Source organism: Amphibalanus amphitrite, unplaced genomic scaffold (genome assembly GCF_019059575.1).
Source record: "Amphibalanus amphitrite isolate SeventyFive unplaced genomic scaffold, NRLGWU_Aamphi_draft 001370F_arrow, whole genome shotgun sequence".
Classification (NCBI taxonomy): Eukaryota; Metazoa; Arthropoda; class Thecostraca; order Balanomorpha; family Balanidae; genus Amphibalanus; species Amphibalanus amphitrite.
Genome location: NW_024882863.1, coordinates 19,379 through 30,442, shown reverse-complemented (window position 1 = coordinate 30,442; position 11,064 = coordinate 19,379). Strand labels below are relative to the sequence as shown.

Genomic DNA, 11,064 nt, shown 5'->3' with positions numbered 1-11,064 from the left:
AACGAGAGCTTTCGATTGATACCCATTTTTACCTTAGCACCACTTTTTGTCCGTACAAAGGCGATTTTACGGATATTTTACGAGTCTAGGGGGCTTTACGGGCCTTAAACGTCAATGCAACGGGGACCGTTTTGGGGAAAGTTTCTCAGCTGGTGTTGGGGCACCTGTGTGCCGATTTTGAACGAAATCGGGGGGGACCCCCCATTGACCCAAAATTTTGATTTTCCTATGCAAACTTTCCTATGGGGAAAAAGTGGAATTTTCCTGCAGGACTGTGTCTGGGTAAACGAGAGCTTTCGATTGATACCCATTTTTACCTCTTTGTGACGTCATTTCTAGGGGAAAACGGGTCATAAAGGTTTCCCTCTACCGGGGCCTTTTTTCCCCTTACCGAATCTGTGCTGTGCTGAATCTGTGCTGAATCTGTGCCAACTTCCGTTACATCAACATTCGTCCACTTCCAGTGTTTGGAACGCAAGCTGTTTGAGGTGAGTTGAGTTGAGGATATCCATGAGAACTTACTTGCTAGCGTATCTTGGCCTCTCATTGGTTTATAGTACTGCTTACGTACTGTACGCCAATGAAAGGACGAAAAATGCAAACCGACCGACAGCAAGCTGATAAAGAAAATGAATACTGAACAGTATATACTATGCCTTTTAATTCTTAAACCACTAAATTATAATAGATATCCTACTGTTCAAAGCACAAGATTGCCTTAGTTCTTTTTACCTTTTTTCTTCTCCGCACCAAGCAAGAAAACGAGACAAACTGCTTTTGAATTTAATTGACCATCACAGAAACCCAAGCTGAAACCGCATCAACCCGGCAGTTGCTGGGGTATTTCGCCACCCACTGTTTGCTGGGGGGGGGGGGGGGCGTTAAACGCCCCCAGCCGATAACTCGAGAACCAATAGGCGCAGCGAAACGCACGAGGCGGCAAACGAAAGAACGCTACGAGACGCTTCAGATGAGTACTTTATAGGTGAATTTTGAGGTCACAGGTCGGGTCAAGGTCAGGTCAAACACCTGAAATCGGGCTTTCAGTAGCATGGACTTCAGGACTTCGCAATGGGGGCGCCTCTCGTCATAAAATTAAACTCTGTCAAAACGGTGCACAATCCATTATATAAGGCCTACAAGAGTGTCAGCTCCATGTAGGGGTCAGTCAAGCATAGGTCAGGGTCAAGGTCAGGTCAACCGGGTAGGCAAATATCCCCGAAAATCAAAACTGATATTCGCATCCTGTGACACATGTTTTATGGGTAATTTGGGGTGTAGAACACGATGGTGACATTCATTTTATCATATGTGTACGTGTTTGGCTCAAAAAGTTCAATTTAAGAAATACATGTATCATGGTCGTGAAGTAGTCACGAGAAATTGCCAAGATTCAGTTCAAGATTATGGAAAATGCGGAACGATAATCAATAATCGAAGATAGCCATTTAATTGTTCATGGTATTGGCAGTCTAATGGCGTTTACGGCATGTCTTTATGTCTATTCTGTGATTTTATATGATTTTTTGAACATATGTCGTTTTTGGTCGAAAACTCAGAAATCATGACGTCACTAAAACCTCGATATCTCAAAAATTTTCCGACCGACTTTTTTGAAACTTTGTCACAATTCACTTCAATCAATTTCCTACAGGTACCTACCAAGGCCATCTATAGAAGGTACAGTCACTCCCCCGCCGACCAATCAGAGACAGATCCTGAGTGACGTCATCCCTGATGCTCGCAAGGGGTACTCCATTCCTTTGCAACGTAAAAATGACTAACTTCATTTGAAGATTATTGATGGCACTCTGCACATACCGCTCAGCCGTTGATGTCAATGGAAAGCTCAACTAATTTTCCAGCGACAAAAAAGAGCAGCAATATGCTAAGAAATGGCCGGTTTTGAAGATATAGACGATTTAAAAACCCTCTGCAACAGCATGAAAGCAACGTAAAAACGCATCGAGCTTATATTTTTACTATGGATAAATCATTTTTCAGTAAGTTTTTAGATATGGTATAGATTTAAGTTACAACTTTATTACAATATTTTCATTACTTGAAACTTTATTTCAAAATAATATTTTCAAAAATGGCAGCTGTTGGCCAGTAGCTTGGGAGCGATTGTGGCGCACCGCGCCATTAATTGTCCTGTGGCCCCCTTGTGATGTCATCAAAAGTAGAGTGACATGGGCCTGGTACCTACCCAAAATTTGGCGCGCCTGCGGCGCGCCGTTTTTATGCTAATTGCTATGGCCCGGCGAAAAAAGTGGGGGCGTTTAACCCATTTATGCCCAGGAATATTGACCATCATGAAAATCGATGAAATCAAGATATGTTACGCTTCTACCAGGGCCTTGCATGGAATCGAAAATAATTTTTGCCGGCAGCAAAAGTTTTTCGAGAAAAACGTAAAAAACATGCGTTGCGAAATCGCAACGAAGGGCACACCGGGCGCCATCAGCGTTGCGAAAACGCAACGACGGGCACATCAGACGGACATAAAGTACACTAAACCGCCGTATGTATATGCTAGTTTGTTTTACATATATTTCACCAACTGTTGAAAAATATTGCTTGAGAATGCGGAACCCACATCCCTCATGCTTTATTACCCGCCAAGAGCCTCAATGAGGGAGCATAACTTAAGGGTTCGCGAACGGGTAGACGGCAACAAACGGTCATTATCAACAACAATTGTCCATTTAACGTACCTAGTGGTCGGCACGTACCCTGGGCGGTGCTTTCTTTTTGGAAGTTAGACAGAGCCATTAGCCCATTACCCTCTCATATGAGAGCCCCAAACTGAAAACAATTTAACCGAGGATTGGGAGTAAACCAGTGCCTCGCCTAAGCGCCTATCCGCAATACCATTGTTAACCACCCTCCTAGGAGTAAATACAAATTCAAATGCAGGGTAGTCGTGCGCACTCTTAGCAAAAAATGAACCTATCCGGCTTTCACAAATTACCCGCGTAAGGCGTAGCGCGTCATAACAACTCGGCTTGAAGTGTCTCCCAGGACCCATTTTATCACTTTTACACCTAATCCAAAATTTTCATCGCGACCTTCACACTTGTAACGTCCTTCTCGAGACAATGCCAGGGCAGACTGGTGATTCGACGCAGTTCACAGTTTCCAAGTGTTCCGTCAATCCGTCCTTTCCATCTTCAGGATAGTAGAATCCTTCTCCTTCATGCCCCAACCCCTGTTTCAAGCTGGACAGGCAACTATATCGCATTCGAGCAGCTCACATAGGAGCACGGGTCTGTAGCCGGATACAGAAAGTGCTTGGGAAGGGTTCATGGGTGCCTGGATGGATGGGCTCAGCCTCGACGATTCACCATGCCCGCTCAGACCAATGTTTTCCGTAATTCCAATAATCCTCTAGCTCTAAAATGGTCTAATTAGACAAAAGGCCTACCCTCAGTAAACAAACAAGCAATGCTTCACATCAACCACCTTATCAATCCGTGCAAACCATGAATTCTAAAAATAAACTATTATTTTCCAGACGCCCTCATCACCCCTGCCGAAGGGGTCTGTTGCCCCCCCCCCCCCCCCGAGGGCACATATCCCACATTTGCCGACTCTGGGAGTTATCTTTTCTAACGTAAGGGCCAGCGGATTGTATCCAGAGAATCTCAATGCCTATCTGTCGTCTGATACCAGACTACGTCCCCATTATTTAGTAGGTACAAAGTAGATCCAATTTTCAAAGTACCTCGCTATCTCTCAGCTCCGTTAGCATCGCCGACCGTTTGATGCAGGTCCCTTTTCCTACCATGCGATTTTCAGATGCTCGAAAACCCATTGCTTAGTGAACAGCCCGATAATCTGCGAGAGAAAAAGAAATGAGTGTTTGATAGCTGTTTAAGTGAGTTAATGTGAAACGTGTCGCAACATTCACGTGCAAATGCACCTTGCACTTTACATACCTACACGTCCCTCACGACTACAAAACGAGAGAGAGAGAGAGAGAGAGAGAGAGAGAGAGAGAGAGAGAGAGAGAGAGAGAGAGAGAGAGAGAGAGAGAGAGAGAGAGAGAGAGAGAGAGAGAGAGAGAGAGAGAGAGAGAGAGAGGAGAGAGAGAGAGAGAGAGGGAGGGAGGGAAGGAGAGAGAGAGAGAGTTGGGGAGCGTGGAAGAGAGGGAGGAAGATTGGGGAGAGAAGGAAAGAACCCACAACGCATCACAAGTGAAGTCTATTTGATGTTCCTATACTTCCGCTGCCCTGCCAATTTGCCCCTCGTTGCGTTTTCGCAACACCCCTGTCTTTCCGATGTGCCCAACGTTGCGTTACCGCAACACGACTGTAGTCATATTTGAAAATAGTCACAAACCCTATTTGCAGCAGAATTTGTTAATAAAATGCATATTCTAGCTATTGTAGGGACTCTGCAGAATATGTTCACACATTATTCATTACGATATAATTAATCACTTAATCTACTTATTTTGGTTTTCGTGACGTCATCACTGACGGGACCTACGACTTCCCTCTGGGAGCTCTGGACAGTAAGTTACCGGCCATACAGACTTGTAGCTGCGTAGCATCATGCGCGCAACCATGCTAAACGCGATGAAACTTGTCTCATCGGTGAGACGCCATTATACACTTCTCAAGATTTGATCACGTCGACGCTTGCTTGTGTTGCGAAAACGCAACGAAGGGCGTAAATGGGTTAACCCGGCAGTTGCTGGGGTATTTCGCCACCCACCGTTTGCTGGGGGGGGGGGGGGCGTTAAACGCCCCCAGCCGATAACTCGAGAACCAATAGGCGCAGCGAAACGCACGAGGCGGCAAACGAAAGAGCGCGACGAGACGCTTCAGATGAGTACTTTAAAGTTGAATTTTGAGGTCACAGGTCGGGTCAAGGTCAGGTCAAACATCTGAAATCGGGCTTTCAGTAGCATGGACTTCAGGGCTTCGCAATGGGCGCCTCTCGTCATAAACGTTGTCAAAACGGTGCACAATCCATCATATAAGGCCTACAAGAGTGTCAGCTCCATGTAGGGGTCAGTCAAACATAGGTCAGGGTCAAGGTCAGGTCAACCGGGTAGGCACATATCCCCGAAAATCAAAACTGAAATTCGCAGCCTGCGACACATGTTTTATGGGTAATTTGGGGCGTAGAACACGATGGTGACATTCATTTTATCATATGTGTACGTGTTTGGCTCAAAAAGTTCAATTTAAGAAATGTATGTATCATGGTCGTGAAGTAGTCGCGAGAAATTGCCAAGATTCAGTTCAAGATTTTGGCAAATGCAGAACGATAATCAATAATCGAAGATAGCCATTTGATTGTCCATGGCATTGGCAGTCTAATGGCGTTTACGGCATGTCTGTATGTCTATTCTGTGATTTTATATGATTTTTTGAACATATGCCGTTTTTGGTCGAAAACTCAGAAATCATGACGTCACTAAAACCTCGATATCTCAAAAATTTTCGGACCGATTTTTTTGAAACTTTGTCACAATAAACTTCAATCAATTCCCTACAGGTACCCAAATTTTGGCGCGCCTGCGGCGCGCCGTTTTTATGCTATGGCCCGGCAAAAAAAGTGGGGGCGTTTAACGCCCCCCCCCAGCAACTCGCGGGTTAACGCCCCCCCCCCCCAGCAACTCGCGGGTTAATGCTGACCCGTCCGGCCTTCGGTCGGACCTCCGGTCAGTTGATAACATCAATTAAAAAAAACGAAATAGGTATATGTTACAGTACAGCCCCTATGGTCTTCCATCGACAGACCAAGTTTGAGATCGATATCTCCTTTTTTGGCCAAGGTGTGGCAAAAAATCTGTTCAAAATTGATGACGTACAATTTTCAAACTCAATGTTTTGGTCACGCAAAACAAAGACCAGGCATCAGATTCCCCGTGACGAGCTACATGGAATAGGTACACATTTTATGAAAAAAATTGACTTTAAAATTTGACCTTTTCGGCCTGACATCCACAATAACGCAACCTATATGTAGTGTTCGCTATGGCAGTTGTTTAGTGCTTTTCACATGACCTCACGTGACGCCGCCATTTTGTGTAAAATACAGTTTACGTTCCACCTGGCCATTGTATACAACAGATATCAGTTCGGGTTCCATAACACCACATTTTGGCGACTAAGCACGAGATAAGTGCGGACTCTAGTGGAATCGCGTGTCGCGAATTTCCGTGTAACTTTTTTTTGTGTTTCGGCCCGCGGTACGGCCATGAGCGGCGACAGTGGACCGCCCCTACCCGCGCCGTTTTTGCCCCATCCCGGGACGCCGGCCGTCCCGTGGAGGAACTGGGAACAAAAGTTCGAACTTTATCTGTTGGCCAGGTGCGGCACGAGCCCCCTGCCCCCCGAGCAGCGGCGCGCTCTGCTCCTGTGCGCGATCGGTGACGAGGCGTACCGGGTGTTCGACACCCTGCCGCCGGTCGCGAAACGTGACGGCGAGGACGACTACGACGTCACCCTCCGCCAGCTCCGGGAGTTCTACACTCCCCGGACCAACGTCATCGTGGAACGATTCCGGTTCCGACAGCGAGCCCAGGCCCCCACAGAGTCCACAGCAGACTTCGTTGCTGCTCTGCGCGGCCTGGCTCGCACCTGCCAGTTCGGCGCAATGGAGTCGGAACTCATCCGGGACGTGGTGGTGGAGAAGACCCCCCACCAGCGCCTGAGGGAGCGACTCCTTCAGGACAGGGACCTCACTCTGGACAAGGTCCTGAGCGTCGCAGAGACCTACGAGGACTCCCTGCGTGAGGCTGCAGCCATCTCCCAACCAGTTGCAGCCCCACCCGTCTCATCCGTGGCAAAAGTTACGAGGAAGCCACAACAGAAGCGACAGCAGCAGCAGCAGCAGAGCTCCAGCAGCGACTTCTGCACCAACTGCGGACGTGATGATCACGCACCCAGGGATGCTGCCTGTCCAGCCCGCAGAGTGACCTGCCACTCCTGCGGAAAGAAGGGCCACTTCGCCAGCTGGTGCAGAGGCGGCAGTGGAGCAACCCCAGCAAGGCCAGCTCAACGACAGCACCACAAGGCAGTGAAGGAGCTGAACGTGCTCTCCTGTGCTGCCACCACTGGGTCACGCCTCACCTGTACCGTCCAGGTGACTGCAGGTGACGTCACACAGGAGGTACCCCTCCAGGTGGACACGGGTGCCACCTGCTCACTCCTGAGTGTGAACCGTGCCAAGGAGCTGTTCAGAGGCGTGGCGTTCAGCCCCTCCAGCTCACGGCTCTACGGATTCGGCCAGCAGCCACTCTCAGTCCTGGGAACGCTGCCTACCACGGTGACCTACAATAATCAGGCTGTGCCAACAAACTTCTACCTGGTGGACACCAACAAGACGGAGACCATCATGGGTATGGACCTGCTGCAGGCCCTGGGAGTCACCCTCCACCCAGCCTCGCACAGCGTCTACACGGTGGCAGGCTCAGCCCCGTCAGAGCTACCTGCCATCGAGGGCTACGTGCACCGCATCAAGCTGAAGCCGGACGCAGTACCAACTGCCTACAAGCTGCGCCGGCTGCCCCTCTCCGTGCGAGAGGAGGTCTCAGCAGAGCTGAACAGTCTGCTGGAAGCAGGCATCATCGAGAGGATTGACTCCTCTCAGTGGATCAGCCCGCTGACCGTCTCAAGGAAGAAGGACGGCAGGATCAGGGTCTGTGTAGACCTGCGTGGGCCGAACAGCCAAATCGTCCCAGAAGTCCACCCACTGCCCACGATCGACGAGCTGGAGTCCAAGCTCTGTGGCACCCTCTACAGCAGGATCGACTTGAAGTCGGCCTACCACCAGCTGCGTCTGCACGAGGACTCGCGTGACATCACCGCCTTCCTCACGCCAGACGGCCTGATGCGCTACACCAGGGTCCCGTTCGGCCTGGTGTCTAGCGGCAGTGCGTTCCAGAAGCTGCTCAGTCATCTTCTGCAGGGTATCGATGGCTGTGGACACTATCTGGATGACATCCTGGTCACCGGCCGTGATCAGTCCGAGCACGACAGGCGCCTCCGCACCGTGCTGGACCGCCTCAAGCAGGCAAATGTCACCATCAACACAGAGAAGTCCTCCTTCAGCCAGCCAGAGGTGGAGTTCTGCGGTCATCAGCTCTCCAGACACGGAGTGGTACCTCTCCTGTCTACCACCAAGGCCGTGGCCGAGGCCCCGCCTCCCACCAACGTAAAGGAGCTGCGCAGTCTCCTGGGCTCAACCGGCTGGTTCAGCAGGTTCGTGCCTCAGTACTCCGCTGTGGTGAGACCCCTCGCCATCATGCTGAAGAAGGACGCCACGTTCCAGTGGACCAAGGAGGCCAACGACGCCTTCAACGAGGTGAAACGGCTCATCTCAGCCAGGCCGGTGATGAAGCCCTTCAGCGCCCGCCTCCGGACGATCGTGACGACCGACGCCAGCGACCGCGGCGCCGGTGCCATGCTCACTCAGATCCAGCCGGACGGCGAGGAGCGGCCAGTGGCGTACTGGTCCCGCTCCTTCACCGACGCCGAGTCGCGGTACTCCGTCTCCGAGAAGGAAGCCCTCAGCGCGGTCAATGCTGTCGAGCATTGGCGGACGTACCTGTGGGGCCGTTCATTCACCCTGCGGACGGACCACTCTGCGCTCACCACTCTGCTAACGCCGAAGACGTCCAACCGCGCCGGCGCGCGCATCGCCAGGTGGCAGTCCCGCCTGCTGCCGTACTCGTACACAGTGGAGTACCGGCCCGGGCGCAGCATCCCAGTGGCTGACGCCCTGTCGCGGCTGCCGCTGCCGGACACCGGCGCCGCCGAGACGGACGGCGACGAGATCGTCGCCCTGCTCACCGATGACGTCAGTGACGTCATCACTGATGACGATGTATGTGCCGCGTCGGCCGCCGATCCAGTCATGGAGCAGCTGCGGTCTGTCATCCGCACCGGCTGGCCCGACGCCGCGCGCCAGTGCACGCCGGAGACGCGCGACTACTTCGCCGTGCGGAACGAGCTGCAAGTCCGCCAGGACGGAGTCGTGCTGCGCGGCCCGGACCGCGCCGTCGTCCCGGCCGCGCTCCGCTCAAAGTACCTCCAACTGGCGCACCGAGCGCACGATGGTGTCGTGCGAACAAAGCAGCTCCTACGCGACCTCGCCTGGTGGCCTGGAATGTCAAAGGACGCCGCTGCACTGGTCGCCGACTGCCCGTCCTGCCACGCAAAGGACGCCGTGCTGACGCAGCAGGCGCGCCCCGCGCCGCTGCAACCGGTCGAGCTTCCAGACCGGCCCTGGTCTAAGCTCGGACTGGACATCGTGGGCCCGATCCCCGGCGCCCCACCGTCTGCAAAGTACGCCATTACTATGACGGATTACCATAGTAAGTGGCCAGAGGTCGCTCTGACGTCATCCATCGAGACTGATGACGTCATCCAGTTCCTGTGCCAGGCCTGGTCCAGAGAGGGACTGTGTGACGAGCTGGTGACCGACAACGGACCCCAGTTCACCAGCGACAGGTTCCGACAGTATCTGGCCCAGCGCGGTATCAGACACCACACGTCTGCCGTCTACTGGCCGCGCGGAAACGGAGCAGTGGAGCGGCTCAACCGAGAGGTGAAGGTGTGGCTCAAGGAGGCCACACAGCTGCAGTCGCGGACGGCCGCCAGCTTCAGCGGACACATGCGACAGCGCCTCGCTCTGTACCGAGCGACCCCGCACTGCACCACCGGCCAGTCACCCTCGGCGCTCCTGCACGGCCGGCGCATGCGTCTGCACCTGCCGGTCACCACAGAGACTCCGCCGCGCGACAGCTCGCTACAGCACCGAGTCGCTACCCAGCAGCAGCGCAACAGCCGCGGGTACGACTCGCGACAGGCCACCCGGCCGTCAGATCTCCAGCCTGGCGACACGGTGCGCGTGCGGCGACAGGGGCACGTGCCCAAGAACCAGAGTCGGTTCTCCAGCCCGCGCCGAATCGCCAGACAGCTCGGCCCAGCGACCTTCATCCTGTCCGACGGGACAAAGAGGAACGCTTCACACCTCGCCCGCATCCCAGACGCGGCGCCGACCGGCTCAGCACCTCCGAGCACCGACGGGCCGGAACCGCCGCCGCCGCCGCCGCCGGCTGACCCGGCTCCTCCGAGCTCCGGCGAGCCCCAGCCGCCATCGCCGCAGCCGACAGCGTCCACCGCGCCACCTACAGCGCCGACAGAGAGCGCCCGCCCGTCAGATGTCGCTGAGGTTGCGCTGCCGGCCGCCACCGGCGCCGCTCGTGACCGGTCCCCCGGTGGGCCGCGCCCGCCTCAGAGGGCGCCCGTCGGCGGCACCCCGCGCCGTGAGTTGCCGGCCTCCTCCCGAGGACGCCGCCGATTCTTGCCGCGCCGATTTACGTGATCGGCGAGAAGTGTAACTTCAAGGGCCGGCGGGTGTAGTGTTCGCTATGGCAGTTGTTTAGTGCTTTTCACATGACCTCACGTGACGCCGCCATTTTGTGTAAAATACAGTTTACGTTCCACCTGGCCATTGTATACAACAGATATCAGTTCGGGTTCCATAACACTACACTATAGGTGGCCCTTATGGTCTCCTGACCCTTACCCACCACATAATCGCATTAGTGCCGTGTAAAATGGACCATAAAACATGCATCACACGAGTCTAGTTCATCTTGTGACCCTCAGTGACCTGGCCTCCGTGACCTGACCTTGTATCAGTGACCTGATTTAGCAAAATATGTTTTAAACATTTCTCCATCGATGATTTTCGATAACATGAGTTGTGGCGGAGAGAGTTACCAGTATCCGCCCGCTTAAGCGGAAACTCTTCCTGTGCTTAAGCAATGTGGGTGAATGCGGTCTCCGCTTAACCCGCGCCCTGCTGGGGGGTGTTTGAACACCCCCCTTGTGGTTTTTCGCGAATATCTCAAAAACGAAAATATCAAAAAAACGAATATACCCAAAAAGGTGTTTTTGGTACACCTTATCATACATCAATTCTACACATGCTGTAAAAATTTCAGACCAAGGTCATTCAAGGTCAGGTCACCAGGTCACTTGAAGTGACCTTATGGGTTAATGGTATGAGTTAAAATAATACTTTTAGTTTTAA

At 52.7% G+C, this 11,064-nt stretch overlaps 1 protein-coding gene across 1 annotated transcript; it reads left to right on the top strand.

Annotated features, from left to right (window-relative positions):
- Positions 1-6,122: 6,122 nt before the first annotated feature.
- Positions 6,123-10,436, top strand: LOC122372545 (uncharacterized protein K02A2.6-like). Its single transcript, XM_043349844.1, has 2 exons — positions 6,123-8,394; positions 8,488-10,436. Exons 1-2 carry the CDS (start codon positions 6,217-6,219, stop codon positions 10,348-10,350), a joined length of 4,041 nt encoding a protein of 1,346 aa, XP_043205779.1. The 5' UTR covers positions 6,123-6,216; the 3' UTR covers positions 10,351-10,436.
- Positions 10,437-11,064: the final 628 nt, after the last annotated feature.